Genomic DNA, 24,352 nt, shown 5'->3' with positions numbered 1-24,352 from the left:
ACGATGTTATTCCTTCACCGTGGAAATCAATCGTGAACATTTGTTGAGTACGTATTTCATTAGAAAAATTGGTACCCGCCTGAGATTCGAACATCGGTGCATCGCTCAACACGAATGCACCGGACGTCTTATCCATTAGGCCAAGACGACTTTTCAATTAATTCAATTTTAAATACATCAGAAACATTCAACTCAAAACCACTTTCCGTACATTAACAATGTTTATAGATGAACAAAGAACTGTTCGGACTAATGGGAAGGTACTAAATTAAACATGTTTTGAATGAAATATTTTTAACACAATAATTAATTTTGAAATTCCCATTAGAACGTAAGAATTAATTTCAGATAGAAATATTTAATTTCAGATAGAAATATTATTTAAAAAAACAAGATTATGATGTTCAAGTTAATCAATGAATGAAATTAAAAATGAGTTCTTGGTGGTTAAAATGTGTAACTTTATAATCTAAACGACAAAATTAATAAAATTATAACAATGAGAATTTACTCAAAATGTCATGTTATTGGATACTTGCAACACTGGTTTATAACTCAGTAACGCTATCCCTAAGATGTCACTCATATTTAAACAGAGACGACTCTGTTATAAACATAGATAATACAGTTAAAATCGATATTTTACACAATAAATAAATACAAAGTTTTCATAAGGAATTTACTGTGTTTTTACTTTTACGTGTTGATAATTTTATTATGAACAGATTTTTTTTTTCATGCGGACATGGGCCATGTCTATGTCGAACCGACTAAAAACCTCCTGTCGCTCACCAACCCACGTCCAAACCTCGCATCAGACAGGAATCATGAAATGGCAAAGGGGAAATGAGAAATGCTTAGTGCAGAAACAGAATGGTAAAGGGTTATACACAAAAAAATATATATCCACTATTGTTATTTTTAACCGTGATGTGTACTCCTAGAGGCCTTGATTTTGTTGCATGGTATTTTGCTTATCATTTTTATAGCGATGATTTATAAATAGAATTCGGTTTTGTTCAGTCAAAACAATATTAAGACGGGAAAACGGTATGATCGGACCTGTTTTAGAGATCAAGGAAACTGCAATGGCTGTTGGGCATAAGCTTAATTGAAACCACGGAATCTATGTCCGTAAAACAGAAAATAAATTATACATGTTTTAGCAAACAGGTTCGCTGGTTTTAAGCATGTTATGCTGACATGAAAACAGGTTGCTTCTACATATTTTAGTATAGTTGCTTATTGCCTCAGTATACAGACGAGCTTAGGTACCACGTAATGTTGAGTGGTCACAGTTGCTCATGAACGTCAGCATAGCCCACTGAGTTTCTCGCCGGATCTTCTCAGTGGGTCGCGTTTTGCGATCCGGTGATAAATTCTGCGAAGCACTGCTCTTGCTAGGGCCAGTGTTAGCAACACCTCTGGTTTGATCCCCGAGAGCTCACCTACAAGCTATGGTAACGCTGATATAGCCTCTCAAGGCTATGAGCATAGGTAGGGGAAAAAAACGTCATGAAAGCCGCTACCTACCGCGGAGTGCTTTCCACAAATCTCGTTTAAAGAATGACATGTCATAGCGCTCGGCAAACACCGTGGAGGAAAGTTCATTCCAAAATTGTGGCGTTAAAAATTATAATATTGGCATTTGACTGTCATCAAAATGTCACAAAATTTGATTTTACATTTTGCTGTACAAAGTATACATAAGTACAATAACTTCTTCAGCATTTATTTGTTATTCAAAGCGATTTCAGAACTACGGACCACGCAGAACTTAAAGAGCATTAACATTACGGGATTTTTCTTCGGATGAAAATAGCAGAACCAAAAACTCCTGAATACGAATTCGAATAAAAGGTATATAAATTATTATTTATCAAGATTAATAATAATATAATTCAGATTAGTTTTGACTGTTCTATTTTGAAAGAGGACTATACACTTATTTCACCCTCTAACGATGTATAAAATTAAATATTCGGTTGTTATAGTAACTCTGAACTTATTAACACTTTTACCTTCTAGATTCTCGCAAGCGTAGTTTTGTGTACAAAAGATAACAACTATTTCAGTAGACGTATTCATTTTGTTCATTGTACCTTTGGGACTTGTTACTTGTATATAAACTTCGAGAATCCTGTTATACTTGTTACCTTTGTAGAAAAAACGCTATGATACTCTACATTTATGCTGTGAAAATGCTACAAATACTATTATGATTATCGTCGAAGGCAGAGCTTACGGCCTTTTTTTTTTTTTTTTTTTTTTTTTTTTTCCACAGGAGAAAATCGCCGGATCCCCACCCGCGCGGCAGGTGGGGTATGTGGGAGTTGAACCTCACTAAAAACTCCTGCCGCTCACAACCGGCGCCCTACCTCGGACCAGGCCGGAGCCCAGTCGGGGCTATTGAAACGGCGGGACAGGGTTGACGCAGAGCACATTACATCCATCCCACCGTCCCACGGACGCCGGACCGGTGGCCGCCAGCGACACGACCACCGGTTCCCTCGTTCAGCGGGCCGAGAGCCCGCTTTGATGGCGCCGCGTTACACCTTCCCCCAGAGCGGTCGGGGGAACGCGGTCTGCCATCACCCGGCTTCCTATTGCGGGTGAGCGTGCAAGCACGCCACCCCACGTCTGGGTCTCTCCCCGCACAAAACGGGTGGGACCCCTAGCTCTTAGGGGGCCAGGTCACGGATACGACCCCGGTCCCGACCCCCTGCTCGGCGGCGGCGGGTTTCTGCGTAGTGAGGAGAGCTTTCCCTCACTCGCCCCGCCGCCTCCTTCTGCGAGATGGTGCACTCGCAGAAGTCGAGCATAGCCTTCCATGACTCATCGCTGCCAAGCATCGACGCCACGACGCCAGGCAGCGACAAGTCAGGTCCTATCTTTGCGACCAGGACACGGCGCTGCACCTCCCAAGCGGGGCAGACAGCGAGCGTATGCTCCGCCGTGTCCAGGTCGTGTCCACAATGGTGACACCTCGTCGTCGGCTCAGCCCCTATCCGGCGCAGGTACTTCCCGAAGCATCCGTGCCCGGTCAGCACCTGCACCAGACGAAAGGTGAGACGTCCTTCGCCACGATTCACCCAGTCATCAAAGACCGGGTAAACCGCCTCGACGGTCCGTAGCCCCCACGTGGGGTTGGCCAATCGCCTCGACCACGACTCGAGCACGGACCGCCGAGAATGGGCCTTCCGCGCCCTCAGCTCACTCTCGGGGACACGCGCCACGCCCCGAGCACGGAGCTCGCTGCGCCACCGATAGTCGGCAGCGAGCGACTCCGCCTCCAGCTCCCATGGCGGCGTCCCCGCCAAAACACACGCCGCCTCGAAGGAGACGGTGCGATATCCGCGGATGACCCTGATGGCAACGGTGCGCTGCGGCCGGCGCAGGAACCGAGCCATAGTGGCCCGGTTGCGCGGCTCAGCCCACACAGGTGCACCGTACAGGGCCATCGATCGCACCACCCCCGCGTAGAGGCGGCGCACAACCTGATCCGGTCCCCCAATATTCGGGAGCAGCCGGCTCAAAGAACCGGCCGTCCCCATCAATCGGGGGACCAGCTCCGCAAAGTGAGCACGAAAAGCCCACCGGCTGTCCAACACGAGGCCGAGGTACTTCAACTGCACCCCGACCCCTATCCGGACGCCTCCAACCACGATGTGGGAGAGCTTACGGCCTGCCTGATGTTGAGAGATGACCGCCACCAGGACGTCAGGTTCACAGCCAAGCTGTTTCCGTCTTTCAAGATTTTTATAACTACCTTAGTAATAATGGTTTATCATAAGTTAGTAATAATTGTTTATCAATTTGTTGTATGCCTAATTAATGTCCCCGGTAATGTTTGACTTATTTTTTATTAACAGCAGAAAAGATCTCTCTTTCTGTTTTTATATTTACCCCAGAAAAAAGATAGTAGGTGATTTAATTTACTTTGGTTTTCCTTATGCTATGGAATCAGTGCGTATGTAAATAAAAAAAATGATTTGAGCATACTACTGCTGCAGATGGATAGGCTGGAGGTAGTAGAAGTAACGATATATCCGGAGTCGCATATCCGAACTATCTAAATACAATCAGGGCACACTATTATATCGTATAGGATATTTTTATTTGAAAACTAGCTGACCCGGCAGACTTCGTAGTGCCTCAATCGATAAATAAAAGATCTAAGCTTTTGTATAAAATAAACTTAAAACAAACAAAAGGAATCCGTCCGACGGGGAACATATCAAAGAGAAAACAACGTTGTTATTTTTATTTAATTCCGAGCATTTTCATATTTATCTACCTTCTCTGGACTTCTATAAATAATTCAAGACCAAAATTAGTCAAATCGATCGAGCCTTTTTCGAGTTTTAGCGAGACTAACGAACAAACAGCAATTCATTTTTATATACGAGTATATATAGGTAGATGTGTTCATGAATTAAGATTTATGTTGCACGAATTACTAGAATTTGTACATGGATTATTACGAATCTAGCAGAAAAAAGACGTCGAATATTTTTTATAAGTAACATCTGACGCATAGGAATTGATGGTTCCAAATTGGGTGGGTGGCGTTATTGACACTGCAGATATGTTGTACGTGCTTTGGTAACCGCTTAATAACAGTAGAAACGTGAGCTTGTTCAACATATACAACCGCAAAATAGTTTTAATATGGAATCAATGTGGATCAAATTTCAGTAAAAATGACGTAACTACGAGTACTATTGCAAAAAAGTTATCTTACATAGGTACCTATGTGAGTTTCGGATGCTTCGCCTAATTCGCCTTCGTTAATCGAATCGTAGATTTAAATAGGAATCGTTTCAACATTAGTTTATAACAATTTTTGAAGTTTGTCGATAAAATCGGTTATGAGAAAAATTTGAGAAAATCTGATTAATTCAACATCAGGATAATAATGTATTTACATTAATCAAATTGAATATAAATTAAATGTAGAATAGCTGAAATAAAATAGAATTAAGAAGCCAAGTAATCAAGATTCAACGGCTAGCAATTTTTACACAATACGCTCTATGTACTCACGCAAACACTTAACACCAAATGAGGCAATTTATTAACGAGAGGCAAAAAAAAAAATTGTACAAATACTTTCAAGTAATAACATTGCGATGGTTCATATACATACATATTTTATAAACACTAAATTCGCTATCGATTGGTTCCTGGTAAAAACATAAATTTCACTCTTTTCATTATAAATAATGCATGCAACATCACCCACGACCATGACCATACGATCGTACGCTATGAATACTAAATTCAGAACAACAATAACGAGCATTTCTCTTATAGATTTCAAGAGATCTTCTATTGTGGCTCGTACTCCTAATATAATGTAAAACCATTGCTTTCATTAATGTTAGTTGCAAATCACATTTTCTAGGAGCATAAGTACATCGCTGTATTTGACGACATCTATATATTAATACGTGAAGCAGAAACTTTGTACCCCTTTTTACGAAAATTGCGCCAACGGAGGAGTATGAAATTTTCCACACTTATATAGAATATAGAGAAGATATGCACAAAGCTAATATTTTTTCAAAATAATGCATAAAAGATACATTAAATCAATAAAGAAAACATTACACACACTACATACCATGTATTTGACGCATACACGCATGCATACTATTTATTGTCAAACTTTTGTTGTCAAATTGAGAAAAGATTAAATATTGTTTGTCTTTGTTAATATTTTTTATAATGTAGTCTAGGCGAAATTTGTGATTTTAGAAGTATAAAATACAATCATAATGGTGGACAAACTTCCAATTCCAATTAATTATAGTCGAATTTCGACTACTGCGGGACCACTAGTAACAGTTATAGTGTGAAACGTCTATTTACGTCACGAATTCCTATCGACAAATTTTAGTTACTTCAAATATGCATTCACTTTATTAGTTCTTCTTGAACAAATTAAGCAGTTTGTTAAATTAAATTTAAAAAACAAAGAAGAAATAAATCACTTATACCGGAGACTTATTACATGACCGACCGTTAAAATTAATAATAACAATAAATAAAAAAATACTGTATCAAAATGACGTTATAATCTCAGTCACTTGGTGTTACGTGGTTCCCAGAACCCTAAGATATTGCAATTAGGATGCTACTAGCCACTTTGAGCCATAAGATGGAAATTCCGATTGCATTGAACTACCGACTATTCTACCCGTCAAACGGTAACGCATACTTAATTAAGCAGAAGATAATCAAAGCGATCGTGATACTGACGTATATTAATTGCCAAACTATGTGAATCGTGTAATGAAAATCAAACCCGCAAAATTATAATTGCTTACTGGTGGTAGGAGACCTCTTGTGAGACCGCACGGGTAGGTACCACCACCCTGCCTATTTCTGCCGCGAAGCAGTAATGCGTTTCGGTTTGAAGGGTGGGGCAGCCGTTGTAACTATACTGTGTCCTTAGAACTCATATCTCAAGGTGGGTGGCGGAATTTACGCTGTAGATGTCTATGGACTCCGGTAACCACTTAACACCAAGTGCTCGTTCACCCATCTATGCAATAATTCTCTTCTCTTCTTCAAGTAAATCTAAAAATAAATACATAAAATATCCTACGTCTCTTAATTTCGGTACGTGCACTTAAGAATTCTTCCGCGAATATGTACGGTACGTGAAAATAACTTGGTTTCTTCAAAGTCGAAATAGATTATGAACGTAGCGAGTGTTTTATAACTCAATTATCTGTTGTTCGCAGTTTTCGAGTTCACGATGTCGGCGGATAAGTCTCACGACGTTTCGGTGTAAGTTAATTTAGCACATAAATTTCACAAATGCTGCGAACAAAATGGATTATCGCATTGTGTAACTTTTTTATGACACATAAAATGACAACAATGCTATTTTTTATTTATTCATTTTATTTCATTTACTTCAGTCCATACTATACTTCAATAAACTGCATTAACATTTCATTTATCTACAATCTCGGACTAAAACAAAAAATCATATAATAATAATTAATTGTCTGAGTGTATCGATTTCCTATTCAAGTTTAATTTTAATTTAATTAAATTTAGTAGATTTTAACTTAGCTTCGTTATTTAAGGAAATAGGTTTTTATACCCACTCTCTTCGCTGATATGCTACTGTAGTTAGGATCCATTTAATATAATTTACGAATTAATTATTTGTCGGTGCTCTTGAAAATATAAGTAAATTCTTTAGAGACTTTCAACTTTAAACTCTTATGAGCAGACATATGTATTTACATGAAGTATAATATACGAAATACTAAAATCAAATTTTTCGTAAGTGATTGATGAGTCACTTGATGAAAAAGAACGATTACCTGAAGAAATACCAGTAGTCATAGATAATGTTGACATTGTATTGATTCCTAATAATATAATTGCATAAATCTACAACTTAAATTAAAATATCGTTTTCTTGAATTTTACATTATACATTGCTTAAAAATGCTAGAGATAGTAAGTTCAAAATTTAATTAAGAATACGCGACCGATTAAATATATAGCTTTATAAACATCAGCAGCGTTCACAAGCGTGCTTATAGAATTGTATTATTTATACCATAATAACAATTGTAATCAATAATCGTCATATATGTATTGGTTAAGATAAAATTGCTCACGTTCCGCAGTAAGCAAGATAATGATAAATTAATGCACTTACAGTGTGTCAGAAAAACGCACGTCGCAATGGGAGGAGCTTATGCGAACATTTTCAGAGGCTCACAAAGACGCGTGCAAGTAAATATATAATTATCATGACATAAATAATGCAAACCAGTAGCTTAAACACAAATATTTTTAAGCTATTGCATAGATTTTACCGCGGGCCTTGAGCCCGGCGACCGAATCATGAAATTCCGTAACGAAAAAGACCTAACACCCCTCACTCCGCCTAACATGTAGCTCGCGTTCAACACATTCACACGTTGCGCTTGTGTAGTGTTTGTGAATAAGCGCGTGGCGTGAGGTCACACTGCATGCGCATTATGAAAAGTCTGTCCATCTCTCTCTCGCGCGGTCTAGCTTATGAGTGTGAAGGAGACAGTTAATGTATTACTTTTATGAATGTTTAATATAGCGTGGTCTTGTTTTATTATTATTTTAATATTAAATTATCATTGTTTAATTATAATTGCATAAGTTGATAAAAAATGCTATGCAATAGCTTTACCGCGGCAGTTCCCGAGTGCCACACGTTTTTTTTTATTCAACACATAATCTTTTAATATCATTTATGAATTAACTATTTGTCGGTGCTCTTGAAAATATAAGTAAATTCTTTAGAGACTTTCAACTTGAAACTCTTCTGAGCAGACATATGTATTTACATGAAGTATAATATATAATGGTGTGGATTGGGAGAGGCCTATGTCCAGCAGTGGACGACTGTGGGCTGTTGATGATGATGATGATGATGATGATGATAATATACGAAATACTAAAATCAAATGTCTAGTCTGGAACTTATCGAATAAAATTTTCATAAGTGACTGATGAGTCACGTTGGATGAAAAAGAACTATGTAGTGCCTGAAGAAATACTAGTAGTCATAGATAATGTTCACATTGTATTTATTATTCCAAATAATATAATGGAATGAATCTACAACGTAAATTGAAATATAGTTTTCTTAAATTTTACATTATACATTATTTAAAAATGCTAGAGATAGTAAATCTAACAGATTTTCTAGTCTAATATAATTTCTTGGGTATAAAGTTCAAAATTTATTTATGAATACGCGACCGATTAAATATATAGCTTCATAAACATTAGCAGCGTTCACAAGCATGTTTATAGAAATGTATAATTTATACCATATAATAACAATAATTGTAATCAATGATCCTCATTTATGTATTGGTTAAAATAAAATTACTCACGTTCCGCAGTAAACAAGATAATGATAAATTATTGTACTTACAGTGTGTCAGACAAACGCACGTCGCAATGGGAGGAGCTTATGCGAAAATTTTCAGAGGCTAACAAGGACGGGTGCAAGTAAATATATGTATACCTATAATTAACATGACATAAGCAATGCAAACCAGCAGTTTAAATATCAATATTTATTGTTCAACACATGATCGTCACCACGACAAAATTATTACGAATAACCGTCTGCGGTAAACTGTATTTTTTAAATTTTAGTTTAAGAACCACTGAAGTATGAAACTTCTATGTTAAGAACGTAATAAAAAATACCTATCTAAATTGACCTCGGTCAGTAAATCCTTTTTAGCAAATTAATCATATTACTAAAAGCAATTCTATTAGAAAAATAATAATCGTTGTATCCGCTTTATTAAATTTCAAATATAACGGTATATACCTTCTGGTAGTCTTGCCATAAATATTGAGAAAAAGGAAAAAAGATTCTATTGCAAATAACATTTATTACTTTTACAGTGTGTTAGTTTAATACATAAATATAAAACAATTTAAAATATAAAAAGTTTATTCGAAGTGGTCTCCATTGTCATTGTATTTGTCAAATATGTTAGGCTATACGAGATATCTGACGCACATTTTTTTTAAAGTATTTACTATCATGCTTTTCTTAATTAATTATCTTATAAACACAACGTCGCTATCAATAACGGTCCTGGTTTTAAGAAATTGTTTTCTTCCCTGTCAGTTTAGTTGGTTATTTTATTCGTTTACGAATCAATTATTACCTATTTACGATTTTTCGAACAGAGCGATGTCACAAGATATTCCACGTGCCTATCGTTCACTCAAGCGGTTCCCTACTGGCTCTCAATATGATGGTACATGGGACGTACTGGGAATGAGTGGCTACGGAACTTATACTTTTCCTAATGGTAACATTGATTTCATACATTTTGCAATACATGACGGCTCATATTTAACTAGCAAATTCGGGTGATCACTTTCGGTTCGGCTAGGTGTGACTCAAAATGTTTTTTTATAGCTTTGATACTTGGACAAGCTCACGGCCCACCTAATGTTAAGTGGGAATCGGAGTCCATAGACATCTACAGCGTAAATGCCGCCATCCTTCTCGAGACATGAGTTCTAAAGTCTCAGTTTTTACAGTACAACGGCTGCCCCAGCCTTCAAACCGAAACGCATTAATGTTTCACGGCTGAAATAGGCAGGGTGGTGGTACATACCCTTACCGACTCACAAGAGGTCCTACCACCAGTAATTACGAAAATTAAAATTTTGCTGGTTTGATTTTTATTTCACGATGTTATTCCTTCACCGCGGAAGTCAATCGTGATTCGAACACCGTTGCATCGCTCGATACAAATGCACCGGACGTCTTATCCTTTATCTTATCGTATTTGCCTAATGAACACTAGCTCAACGTTTTCTTCACACGTTTGTACTTCAAAGAAACATATAAAAATAACCTAAAATTATCGAAATTTATACTTCGTAAAATAATACAGCACTCAACGCCTATTAATAAATGCAGTTGAATTAATCTCAGCTTGTTTAGTTTCATTCGTGCCGTGTCCTGTATCATTCGATTGCAGTTGAAATAAAGCAAATGACATTATACGATTTTATTGTTCCTAGACTTGGGGCTACGATAAATAGCTTCCCCAGTTTTAATCCACAGACACAGCCCACTGAGTTTCTCGCCGGATCTTCTCAGTGGGTCACGTTTCCGATCCGGTGGTAGATTCTGCGAAGCACTGCTCTTGCTAGGGCCAGTGCTAGCACCACTCCGGTTTGAGCCCCGTGAGCTCACCTACATGTTAGAGCGAAGCTGAAATAGCCTCTCAAGGTTATCAGCATAGGTAAGCAGAAAAAAAAACTCCGTCTGGAACGTTTCGTTTGGATCCGAATTACGCATTACCGCTGGCCATTGTACGTCATTAATTTCTTTGGTATGCTCTAAATAAATAATATTGAAATATCCAGAAGTTAAATACGTTGGAGAATTCGAAGACGGAATGTTTCATGGCCAAGGCGAGTTGAGGTATCCGAGCGGAGTGATATTACGAGGGAAGTGGAAGAAGGGACTTATGTACGAGAGGAAACTGATCTTTGCAGATGGCTTGGAGTACAGTGAAAACGATTGGAAATATTGCCGTATGCCCGACAGAAGGTTTGATGCTCTAACACTCTTCTACTTGTTAATAATGGGCATTGTAAATTAATGAAATTGGGCTTCAAATCACATTTTAAAAAAAAACTGCTATTTTTTTTTGTTGAAATAAATCCATTGACCCTTTGCCTTTTTAGGGAATCGTTAAGAAGCGTACAATACGCTTGACATTGTGACGTCATGTCTCCATTGAACGGACTTTTTGGCGGGAACGCGAGAAGCGAAGTTATGTGATTTGTTTCATTTTGTCTATTTGTGTTTCTTAAGGTTTAAATATGTAATAACGGTGGTTTATTAACTGTTTAATATCTGTGAAAGTGCACAAATGTGAAAAATTAAACAAAGTCGCTGGACGTAGCTTCTCGGGATCCTCCAAAATCTCTACTGAAAAAGTCTTAGTAAATGACCACCATTTTACTGAGATTATATTTTATCCCATATCATCTCATCTCATTTCATTTCATTTCACTTCATATTATCATTTTTAATATAAAAGATATATACTATAATAATAATAAATACAAAAAAAATAAGGCTGTATGGTACGACACCTGTGCCTTTCCAGTTGAAAAAATAAAACCACTACTTCTGAACGTATGATACATTTTCTACTAATGACACAACTTCGCATTGTTTACAGAATACATACATCGTTTTCAGTTTAATTCTAGGCAGATACGTGTTATACTGTTGGCCATTTTACGGAACTTGTTTCGAAACTCCGAAACTCTCAAACATGACCGGCGCAGGCTTTCCGAAAATTTAACGAGAAATTGTATTTGCGAGCGTTCGTATGCGAAGGCACCTTTTGTTGTGCAAAATTTGAAATTACGTTTAACTGATAACAACGTATTGCGTGAGATCGAAACTTATTTTGTTGAGTGCGCGTTGGTGCGAGGAGCTTGAGTTACCAACATTAATTACGTTGTAAATATCCAGAACATTCGATTAATAATGAGTTTGTCCAACTGTGTCGTGGATCTGTTGTAATCGCCTCAAAGTAATAAAAGATCTGCAAAAGCAAAATCCAGCTGAAGCTGAAGTACTTGCTCGGAACAGATACTTTTGAACACGAGAACAGAGATCTGTGTGCTTAGTGCGACTTTTTTAACGTTCTCGATAGCGTAAAAGTTAACTCAAATTTGTATGGAGTTGAAACGTTTGCCTACATTTGCCGCTAGGGGCGCTGATCCAACTGCATACAAAGTTGAGTAACTTTTACGCTATCGAGAACGTTAAAAAAGTCGCACAAAGCACATTGTTCTCCAAAGAGTGAGTTTACTATAAAATCTGAAATACAGCACGCGCCCAGTGCCAACATTCTCGCTCACGACTCGGTCGTGCGCGGACGTGCTTTCCGATCCGTGGCCCGCTTGCGAGCTACGTCTCTGAAATCACAGTTGTGCTCGACAGTGTAGTGACCGTGAATACATCGTGCTTACAATTCGGTAGTGCGGACGTGCCGATCCGTTGGTCGCTTGCGATTTGCGTCTCGGAGTCCATTTTTGTGCGCTAAAGTTTTGTAACCGCGAACCCACCCTTTACCAACTGCCTTTTTCAAGGCAAAACCAATCGCTACGATCAGGCTTCCTGTGGCACTCACAGGCTAGCGATTTCCTAACCTTTCCCAAAACAACAGTCTTTTTCAAGACTAGACCCCCGCTCGCGATTCTGCCTGCTGTAGCACTATACAGCCCGAGCGGGTTCCTTTCCTTTTCCCCGCCGATTGCCGTTTTCACGGCATAGGCATTCCCCCCCCTGCTCCTTGCTGTCCTGCAGCACAGGGGGGTTACAAATCCTATCCGGGGCCTCGCCTTTCGGCGAGTTCAACAAAAGTCCCGGGGCCGCCCCCCCCGGGCAAGAAGACCGAAAATGCAGCAAGAAGAAAGTGTCAGTGAAAGTGCTAGTGACATTGTCGGGTTCCTCCGGGATAGGTACCCGTCAATTAGGGCCGAGTACTTAGCGTATAGGGCCTCCCGTGGCAATCCCTCCCCCCCCGCGTCCGTCGCCGCGTATTTCAACCGTGCCTCGGAGGCACGCCGCGCGCCCCCCGCCGCCGCGTTAAGTTCGAGCGCACGTTCCGACGATGCGACTCACGAAGCGCCTAGCGCTACCCCCACCCCCGCGCCCGCGTCGGTTACGTCATCACGCGCTACGTCCGCCGCGACCTCGATCGTTTCAAGTTCAGGCTCCGATACCGAATCGGAGATGGATTTCGAATCCGCGTCAAGCCCTCAGCCTGGAACTTCGGATGGGTTCCAAACCGTAACGCGCGGTAAAAAGCGTACTCGCGCCGTGGAGTCCCGGAACTCCACGACAAAACAGACGAAATCCGCGTCCGCCTCTCGACCGAAAGTAGTAGTTACACCGGAGTCGGACTCCGCGCGCCGCGTAACCCCACCGCCGCGTCCCAAGCCCGCGCCCGCTCCCAAAGTAGCTGCTCCGCCCCCGCTGATACTTCAAGAGAAGACAGCGTGGAATCGCGTGTCCCAGGCCCTTCAGGCAAATAAAATTAACTACACCCATGCGCGTAACGTCGCGCATGGGATTCAGATCAAGGTCGCAACGCCGGGCGACCATAGGGCCCTCTCAGCATACCTCCGAAAGGAGAACATAGGTTTCCACACCTATGCTCTTCAGGAGGACCGCGAACTCCGCGTAGTAATATGCGGAGTCCCTAAGGAGCTAGAAATAGACTACATTAAGGAGGATCTGACCGCTCAGGCCCTCCCGATAGTTAGTGCGGGGCAAACAGCCCTATAATATGATACTCGTGGCGTTAGAACCCACCCCGGAGGCCAAAAAGAAGATCGCATGTCTCACGACAATTTGCGGCCTATCCGGGATCTCGATCGAAGCCCCCCACAAGCGTGGCACTCCCGGGCAGTGCTACAGGTGCCAACTCTATGGCCACTCGGCGCGTAATTGCCACGCGCGCCCCCGCTGCGTGAAATGCCTCGGCGATCACGCTACGTTAGACTGCGTTAGAGATAGGGAAACCGCGACCGAACCTCCCAGCTGTGTCCTATGCCTTAAGCAAGGGCACCCCGCGAACTACCGTGGATGTCCCAGGGCTCCGCGAAAACGCCCAACCCACCCAGCTCCGCGAACCGTCGGCCCAAAGACTTCGGCACCTTCAGTGCCGAAACCCGCCTTCGTGCCGGCTGCAGTTCCCACGGTCTCGGCGTGGAAAAAGCCGCTGCCGTATACGAAGGCGGGAACGGAAACCGCACCCCCGCCCCCGCTCGTGACACGCCCCGCGCCCCAGCCCCTGCTCGCACCTCGCCCCGCGCCCGCGTTCCGTCCCCCGCAACCCTCCGCCGTCAACGACTTCGCGCTCGTGCGTGACTTCGTCACCGCGGTCAACTTCGACCGTCTGCGATCGTTCGCAGACGCGATACGTAGGTCGGTAACCCCCGAACAGCGGCTCGCGGCCGCTTTCGATCACATGGACGTCTACGAGTCCGTGTCGCGTACGTTATAAAATCTTTACCGGTAACCAATGGCGCAAAAAGGTAGAGAAAAACCGTATTCCCTTACGTTAGCATTCTATAATGCTAACGGACTCGCGCGGCAACGCGATCAAATTTTTGAATTCCTCCGCGACAATCTTGTAGATATTCTATTAGTGCAGGAAACCTGTCTGAAGCCCTCGCGTCGTGACCCGAAAGTCGCGAATTACGTCATGGTTAGGAATGACAGACTCACCGCCTCCAAAGGCGGGACTGCCATTTACTATAGGCGGGCCCTGCACGTTGTCCCTCTCGATACTCCCTCGCTCTCACATATCGAGGCGTCAGTGTGCCGTATCTCGCTGACGGGACACCAGCCGATCGTCATCGCATCCGTTTATCTCCCCCCGGACAAGCCCCTCCTGAGCAGTGACATCGAGTCACTGTTCGGCATGGGAGACTCTGTCATCCTGGCAGGCGATTTAAATTGCCACCACACTAGGTGGAACTGCCATCGTACAAACGTTAACGGTAGGCGTCTCGACGCGTTTATAGACGACCTCACCTTTGAAATAGTCGGTCCCCCAACTCCAACATGTTATCCGTATAACATCGCGCTCCGTCCGAGCACTATAGACCTGGCATTGCTTAGGAACGTAACTCTGCGCTTGCGTTCCATCGAAGCAATGTCAGAGCTCGACTCAGACCACCGACCTGTCGTTATGCAGCTCGGTCGCCCTCACAACCCAGTCACTGTTACGAGGACCATGGTGGATTGGAATAAGCTGGGCACGTGCCTAGCCGACGCCGCTCCGCCAATCCTCCCTTACGGCCCGGATTCGAATCCATCCCCCGAGGACACCGTCGAATCCATAAACATCATTACCGATCACATCTCTTCCGCGATCATTAGATCTTCTAAAGAAGTCGATGTGGAGGACAGCTTCCACCGCATCAGACTGTCCCCCGATCTTAGGAATCTCTTAAGAGTTAGGAACGCGGCAATCCGGGCCTACGATCGTCTTCCCACGCATTCAAACCGGATTCAGATGCGTCGTCTACAACGCGAAGTCCACTCCCGCTTAAGCGACGCGCGTAACGATAATTGGCATAGTTATTTAGAACAACTCGCGCCCTCCCACCAAGCATACTGGCGACTAGCTAGGACTCTCAAATCCGAAACTACCGCTACTATGCCTCCCCTCTTACGCCCTTCAGGCCAACCACCGGCATTCGATGACGATGACAAGGCTGAGCTGCTGGCCGATGCACTGCAAGAGCAGTGCACCACCAGCACTCAACACGCGGACCCCGAACACACCGAGTTAGTCGACAGGGAGGTCGAGCGCAGAGCTTCCCTGCCGCCCTCGGACGCGTTACCCCCCATTACCACGGACGAAGTTAGAGACGCGATCCACAACCTCCAACCTAGGAAGGCACCAGGCTCCGACGGCATCCACAACCGCGCGCTAAAATTTTTGCCAGTCCAACTGATAGCAATGTTGGCTACAATTTTAAATGCCGCTATGACGCACTGCATCTTTCCCGCGGTGTGGAAAGAAGCGGACGTTATCGGTATACATAAGCCGGGCAAACCGACAAACGAAACTTCTAGTTACCGTCCGATTAGTCTCCTCTCGACGATAGGAAAAATCTACGAACGGCTCCTTAGGAAACGCCTCTGGGATTTTGTTACCGCGAACAAAATTCTCATAGACGAACAGTTCGGATTCCGCTCTAAACACTCGTGCGTACAACAAGTGCACCGCCTCACGGAGCACATTCTGATAGGACTAAATAGGCGTAAACAAATCCCGACCGGCGCCCTCTTCTTCGACATCGCGAAGGCGTTCGACAAAGTCTGGCACAACGGTTTAATTTATAAACTGTACAACATGGGAGTGCCAGACAGACTCGTGCTCATCATACGAGACTTCTTGTCGAACCGTTCGTTTCGATATCGAGTAGAGGGAACTCGTTCTCGTCCCCGTCAACTGACCGCCGGAGTCCCGCAAGGCTCCGCGCTCTCCCCGTTATTATTTAGTTTGTATATCAATGATATACCCCGGTCTCCTGAGACCCATCTAGCGCTCTTCGCCGATGACACGGCTATCTACTACTCGTGTAGGAAGATGTCGCTGCTTCATCGGCGACTCCAGATCGCAGTAGCCACCATGGGACAGTGGTTCCGGAAGTGGCGAATAGACATCAACCCCACGAAAAGCGCAGCGGTGCTCTTCAAAAGGGGTCGCCCTCCGAACATCACTTCGAGCATCCCACTCCATAGTAGGCGCGCAAACACCTCCGCCGTTAGTCCCATCACTCTCTTTGGCCAGCCCATACCGTGGGTCTCGAAGGTCAAATATCTAGGCGTCACCCTCGACAGAGGGATGACATTCCGTCCCCATATAAAAACGGTACGCGACCGCGCCGCGTTTATTCTAGGACGACTCTATCCAATGCTTTGTAGTCGAAGCAAACTGTCCCTCCGTAATAAGGTAACTCTCTACAAAACTTGTATACGCCCCGTCATGACGTATGCAAGCGTAGTGTTCGCTCACGCAGCCCGCACCAACTTGAAATCCCTTCAGGTTATTCAATCACGATTCTGCAGGATAGCCGTCGGAGCGCCTTGGTTCCTTAGGAATGTGGATCTCCACGACGACCTGGAGCTCGACTCTTTTAGTAAGTATCTACAGTCGGCATCGCTGCGCCATTTTGAGAAGGCGGCACGACATGAGAACCCTCTCATCGTAGCCGCTGGAAATTACATACCCGACCCAGTAGACCGAATGGTAAACCGTCGACGTCGCCCAAAGCACGTCATTACGGATCCTCCTGATCCATTAACGGTGCTTTTAGGCACCACAAGCACCGGTCACCGTCCTCGTCGAACCCGTCGCTTGCGACGAAGGGCTCGACGAGCGAACTAACCCATAGACACAGCCCACTGAGTTTCTCGCCGGATCTTCTCAGTGGGTCGCGTTTCCGATCCGGTGGTAGATTCAGCGAAGCACTGCTCTTGCTAGGGTCAGTGTTAGCAACTCTCCGGTTGAGCCCCGCGAGCTCACCTACTAACGTTAGGGTGAAGCTGAAGTAGCCTCTCAAGGCTATCAGCATAGGTAGGGGAAAAAAAAAAAAAAAAAAAAAAAAAAAGCGCCCAGTGCGTGTAAAGAGGTTTCTGTCTATCAACATGCTTATGTATCTTCGCGATTCACAGAACTCTCTGAGAAGTTTTTGGAATTGTCACCTGGAACCTTGGACTGTTTCATTCATCTACAGTGTATTTCAGGACATCATTTTTGCATACTATTAGGCTCTGGGGTAAATTGTTCGCCTTTGCGAATTCCATGAGAACTTCTTCAAATCCGTTTCTCAAAAGGTTCACTTCCAATTGGCATTGATTTTCCCCATCAATACCAACTTTCATGTATCGTCATAAGTCCAAAGATTTATCAGGTGCACTGTATGCGTCTACCATTGACGGGAAAAAATTAAAACTAGTATCGTAGAATTCGACTTACAAGCAACAAATTAATGAAATTTATGATGGAAATACATATTTTTAACTGGAATAATAAGAAATTGTAAGCTTAATTCAAATTCAATAAAAAACACCTTTAAGGTGTGCTAATAGCACGCACCTTTTTTTATTTATTTTTGTGAAAAGAATTACATTATTACCTACATTATTAGAATTATACGTTAAATTTCGAATCCAGGCTCACAATAGAGTATGACAACGGTCTTCAGCCCGCCGGCAGTTCGTACCTGACAGCTGACCAGCCAACACGCGACGTACCGCCCGGGTACTACGATACGGGCGATGGATTCTATGATCCTAAGACGAAAATCGTATACAATGCCGACGATTTGTCGGCTATAATCCGGTAATTGTATATACAAAGTTTATTGGTAGATTTCATTCATTCTAGAATATTACATTTTGTATATATGTATATACAAGTCGTCGTGGCCTAACGGATAAGACGTCCGGCGCATTCGTGTTGAGCGATGCACCGGTGTTCGAATCCCAGGCGGGTACCAATTTTTCTAATGTAATACGTACTCAACAAATGTTCACGATTGACCACCACGGTGAAGGAATAACTGTGAGCTCGTCCAACCTACGAAACAATAAAAAATAAACAATTGGAGCATACTCTATAAAACCTTACAACTTCACGATTTGAAGAAAGAAGTGTGTTTCAACTTCGATGCGCCTTATGGACTTTAAGAGCAAGGATCATTCAATATACTATAGGAAGAGGGGATAAATAAACGCATCTCTAATATACTACTGAAAGCATTTGAATAAATTCTTTTACTCGTTTTTATTTAAATTGATGCGATATATAAAATATTATATTATTTGAACAAAAGATGTGCTGCCATCTATTGTTATTATATTGTTGCGTACTGTTACGAAAAGTTCTTTAATTTTAACACAATGATTCTGTTTAGATACTTCTTCCAAATTGAATTGACGCGTTAAATTAAAATTTAATTATATCAAATTTAAAAAAAACATGTTATTTTTCACGATATACTCAATAATTCTATTCGAATAAAAAGCATATTAGCTTTTTTAAGAACGCTCATATTAGCGGCTGCCCATCTAATTGTAGTACCGGGAACATTAAATGCGATTGCTCTCCTTGGTTCTGAGGAATAAAGATATCAGCCAAATACATCTTAATGTGGAGACCGTCAACTTCTCACGAATCCCGGTTTATCTTCAAAAACAGTCTATCCGTGACAACAAAACGGTCCTAATTCGCGTATCGCAGCCATTTCCAATAACTGACTGAAGTCGCTATTGGTTACGCCTGTTAACAACAAAGACGAGAGTCGAAAAGGCCATTCTTAAAAAATTATTGATCTAAAAAAAATTAACTATCTATTTCTTTTACAATAATTTGTCTAATAGATACTTAGACTGTTCAGGTATTATCACAATTAATACTAGGTAACTATGCATGGACGTGTAAAAATCACAGTAAATGACCAACTTTTCTTTTACTGAAATGGGTGGACGATATCACGGCGCACATGGTGTAGAGTGGTTACCGAAGCCTATAAACATCAACAACGTATATACCGCCACCCACCTCGAGAAATGAGTTCTAAGTCTCGGTTTTATAGTATAACGGCTGCCCCACCATTCAAACCGTAACGTATTACTGCTTAACGACGCAAATAGGCGGGGTCATGGTACGGTACCTAACGATGCTGGCTGACAAGACGCCCTACCACCAGTAAAAAAAAAAAAACATAATCGCCATATTATTACCTTAGATACCATGCCATAGACATTAGATACCATAGACATTAGATACCATAGACATTAGATACCATAGACATAACAACGTATAATGAAGACTTTCGAAACTTGCGATCTTGAGATCGAAGCCATAATCAGTTTATCTAATTGCTGTCCAAATCTTAAAACGAAAACATACGATAGCTTCGCGGCCAAAATTGGCAGGATTGTGATAACTACTTAGGTTCACAAGCGCCTTCCAAGATTAATTACGCAAAATTATCAATCATCGTTGCGTGATGCTAATAGTTCTTCATCGTAGAACTTATATAGAGCGTAAATCAGCATTACTATGAGCACTCAAATTGATGCATAATCGCCTCAGTCGCAGCGTTTACACACAGCATCTCACCCTTCACACTATGGGGTCTCAAAACTCGGAACAGTAATCTTAAGAGGAATCACTGAAGGTTAACAATAATTCTAGTTATGTTCTTTATAATCCTTTCATTTAATAGGCCGGTGAGCTATTAACAAGTCAATTAGAATTCCAATTACAGACACTTTCATCTGTTCGCTAATTAAAAATCTCAGGCTGTTGGAAATACCCTCGGGGGTTATTAGTAGACAACTTTTTCTCTATCTTTTCATTGCGTTATTGTCTTTCTACTGAATGAAAATTGATTGTCTTGAATTGTTTTGAAATTACTTGAATATGAAACCTAAGATTTTAAAATCAAGATATACTCAAGTATGATGAATCAGAACTACTTTTACGGTTTAATTTCGCCTTTTGTTTTTCTCTTTATAATTATTAATTCCGAAGGAGGATCAGTCTTCCGCGACCCCGAAAATTTTAAAGCGTTCGAACCGTCGGAATAGTTTTAATTATGTTTAGATACGTCTGGCGAAAACCGAAGAAAATAACTATACTCAAGTACTTTACTTTAGGAACAAAGACGTTTCTCTCTAAATCACACAATAGATATGTAAAACAAAGTACATGTAAAGTGAGGAAACGCGACGGGAATTGATTGAGCTACAATTTTATTAGATGCCCTGTCTAACTCCGTGGGTCGAATAATCAGCGAAAAAAAAATTTTTTTTCAGTGAAGAGAAATTTTGTGCACAAGTAACTAACTGATTGTGCACATTGTTTCATTTAAAAAATAGTAAAGTTTGAGATGCAAGGAAAAAACTTCTTTTTTTTTGTTAAAATAATTTCCTCAATTTAGTATTTGTATTTATTATTATAATGACACTATTTTAGCCGCTTCATATTTATGTATGAATAGAAAAAGAAAAATTACAAAGATTTTAGGTTACGAATAATATACCTACCAAAAAAAATTACATGATATAACCACAAATTGGGAGCTCCGTATGTAATGGGTTAAACCTCGTCCCATTACGTATCCCTTCGCTGGGAACTAGACAATGGGGTGGATAATAACACAAGATAGCTTCGGCATAGTACAAACATACCACATACGCTGCTCGTGTATTACGAGAAATTACATCCAATTTATCTCAATGTTTGTTGCGGTTGAACATGGAAGGGTCATTTTAAATCCTTGCTTGATAACTAACTTCCTTTCTTTGAACGATACATAAATAACAATAAAGAATAATAAGTCGAAATGACCTGAATAATTAAAGTGGCTAAAATCATATATACATGATGATGATACAATCAAACATAATATAAAAATTTGAAAAAAATTTATGCCGATTTCAACATTATACAATGAGAATTTCAACATATAGTCAAATTTTGATAAAATTTAAATGGGACCACACGAGAAGTATCAGCTTTCAAATAAAAAACAATACAAATCCTTTAGAAAAAAATAAAAAAAATACTGTCGAATTTATAACATCTTCCTATTTTGAATTCGGTTAAAAAAATCCCCAATAAACTCATACTGATTCATGAATTTGCTCAGGAACAAAAAGAGTTTGGTAAATCCTAGTTAAATGAAAATAGAGAGTGGTTTGTTTCAAAATACCTAATCACTACTTCTGTCATTTTGGCAACACCGATCCAATTACCAGATCACTGACCATCAATATTTAGTAAAATAATCGTAGGTCTTTCTACCTTCGATCAAAGCGCAGATATTAAAGGTCAAGCTTAAAAAGTAAGACAGAATTGACGCACGAAATAATTCTGTTTAAAATCGTTTAGGAAAAATAATTAAAAATTTATTAATTGCTTTTAGCACATACTGTATTTTATCATAAGTACCTATACCTAAAATTTCTCCATTAGGTCGCCGTCACTTCACGAGCAAAAATGGATAGAAGCTAATTGTCGTATGTCTCCGGAAACCTCATTTGGGCCCAGACCGGAACTATACGAGAAATGGTCCAAGCCTCAAATGGAACTAGATGTGCCACCCCATGGTTTCGGTTCACGACCTACTTCTATTACTCAAAAGTTTTATTATGACAAAATTGCTAAAGTAAGTTTGAATCGCAGAATAATAACATCATGAATTAGGACTATTTCTGATATGGAACATAATTGCGTCGAACGAACACAATGATGTGAGGTGCAGGATGTTATTTTCGATGCAGGATTTTAATTTTATTAGACATTATTATAATGTGAAGTCGTCGTGGCCTAAAGGATAAGACGGCCGGTGCATTCGTATCTTGCGATGCACCGGTGGTCGAATCCCGCTAGCAAGTACCAATTTTTCTAATGAAATACGTTCTTTACAAATGTTTACGATTAACTTCCACGGTGAAGCAATAACATCGTGTAATAAAAATCAAACTCGCAAAATTATAATTTGCGTAATTACTGGTGGTAGGACGTCTTGTGAGTTCGCAGGGGTGGGTACCACCAGCCTGCCTATTTCTGCCGTGAAGCAGTAATGCGCTTCGGCTTGAAGGGTGGAGCAGCCGTTGTATTGTAAAAACGGAGACCTTAGAACTCATGTCTCAAGGTAGGTAGCGGCATTTACGTCGTAGATGTCTATGGGCTCCGATGACCACTTAACGTCAGGTGGGCCGTGAACTCGTCCACCCACGTAAGCAAGAAAAATAAAAAAAATCTATTCGCTTGTAGCCTGAAGAGCTATTCAGAATACGTCTGGATGGGCGGGTGAACTTACAGGCTCAACCTAAGAGAATTTGCTAACACTAGCCCTAGCAAAAGGAATACTTTGCTGAATCTATCACCGAATCGGAATCGCGACCTACCGAGAAGATTCGCTGAGAAACTCAGTGGGTATAGGTTAGGTTGCACGTCGGGACTCGCCCACCGGTCCTGGTTAAACTGGAAAGGCCTCCTCCGGGCCACCAGTAATCTATCAAACATAAAAAAAACGTCGGGACACTCTTCGATTGTCGAACCCTAGTTCAACGAGAATGCTTGCTTGGAGCGCAGCCTAAAAGCACCGAGAGTGGATCAGGAGGATACGATAAGGAATATTTACAAAATATTTATTTAACAAAAATTCATAAACCTTTTACTTTACAGAGCGAGGCAGCCGACGAACATGACTCACAGTCCTTTGTAAGAGACTCACCGACTTTTACAGACAGGTGGAATCACAAATCGTTCATTAAATTCAAAATGCAGTATAAGAACATGGAGAATGACAGTGATGACTGATTCAATTTATTAATTTGCTTTACATTTTGAGATATTAGATGCTTACTATTTGAAACGCTATTAGCAACGTTTAACATCTCTTTTTTTACTGGCCTAAAAACAGTCAGTTAAATAATAAATTTAAAAATACTCGTATAATTGTTTATTTCACTGTCAATGCATTATAAAAAAAAAAATTTAAACTCAAGAGTAGCTGCTTCGCGAATGAATCTACTACCGAATCGGAATCGCGACCTGCTGAGAAGATCCGGCGAGAAACTCAACGGGCTGATGCACGGGTTAAGCGCCTTATTCACGTTCCATCTTGCTGTACGTCCCGCCAAGGCCATGCACGATGCACGATGCATTTAGCGCTTTATTCACGATCCATCACAGCTGTACGTCAGCTCAAGGCCGCGGTGCTGGATGTATCAAGCGCGAACAGAATAAACCGAACGAATTAAATGATAGGGTTTTAATTTATTTCAAATGCCAGCTGTTTTATCAAAACGCCAAAAATGGGAGTCCTTCTGATGTTGTCAGCAGCAGCAGAAGAGAGGCAAAAAATAGCAAGAGGTTTTGGATGATTTTTTTAAACGTGCAGAGTATACTCAAATAATTAATATCATTTTTTTACGCAAGCTATCAATCCTTGCAGCTTCCCCTAAAATGGGCCTAAAAAATTGTAATACGTTTATTATTTTTTGTTTATTCATATAGTCTGCGCTTGAAACATTCCACAAACATCTGGAACTTATATTTTTCAATAAATCTTGAAAGTGTTTCACGATCCATTTTGACGTGCAGTCTCCTCTCGAAACAAGCTCCAAATGTTAAATCTGCTGTACAGCAAGTCTATACACGGTCAAGCACGCACGACGCAGGACCGCTCTGACGTACGTCAGCGTTATTCACTGTCT

General features: G+C 41.3%; 1 protein-coding gene across 1 annotated transcript; it reads left to right on the top strand.

Moving 5' to 3' along the window:
- The first annotated feature begins 1,645 nt into the window (after positions 1–1,645).
- Positions 1,646–23,591, top strand: LOC101740074 (MORN repeat-containing protein 5). The gene is made up of 9 exons (XM_004932645.3): positions 1,646–1,860; positions 6,753–6,798; positions 7,693–7,767; positions 8,956–9,030; positions 9,730–9,854; positions 10,927–11,113; positions 18,288–18,455; positions 22,101–22,293; positions 23,319–23,591. Exons 2-9 carry the CDS (start codon positions 6,767–6,769, stop codon positions 23,451–23,453), a joined length of 990 nt encoding a protein of 329 aa, XP_004932702.1. The 5' UTR covers positions 1,646–1,860; positions 6,753–6,766; the 3' UTR covers positions 23,454–23,591.
- Positions 23,592–24,352: the final 761 nt, after the last annotated feature.

This window comes from Bombyx mori, chromosome 23 (assembly GCF_030269925.1).
Source record: "Bombyx mori chromosome 23, ASM3026992v2".
NCBI classification, from domain to species: domain Eukaryota; kingdom Metazoa; phylum Arthropoda; class Insecta; order Lepidoptera; family Bombycidae; genus Bombyx; species Bombyx mori.
Note: the sequence above shows the minus strand (reverse complement) of the source record. Positions and strands in the feature narration are given on the sequence as shown.

Bases quoted from the DNA above. Each gene is read 5' to 3' on its own strand.
- LOC101740074 (XM_004932645.3), top strand. From the start codon at position 6,767: ATGTCGGCGGATAAGTCTCACGACGTTTCGGT. The intron at 9,031-9,729 runs GTAAATATATGT...TTTTTCGAACAG, and splicing joins GCTAACAAGGACGGGTGCAA to AGCGATGTCACAAGATATTC. The intron at 9,855-10,926 runs GTAACATTGATT...TGAAATATCCAG, and splicing joins AACTTATACTTTTCCTAATG to AAGTTAAATACGTTGGAGAA.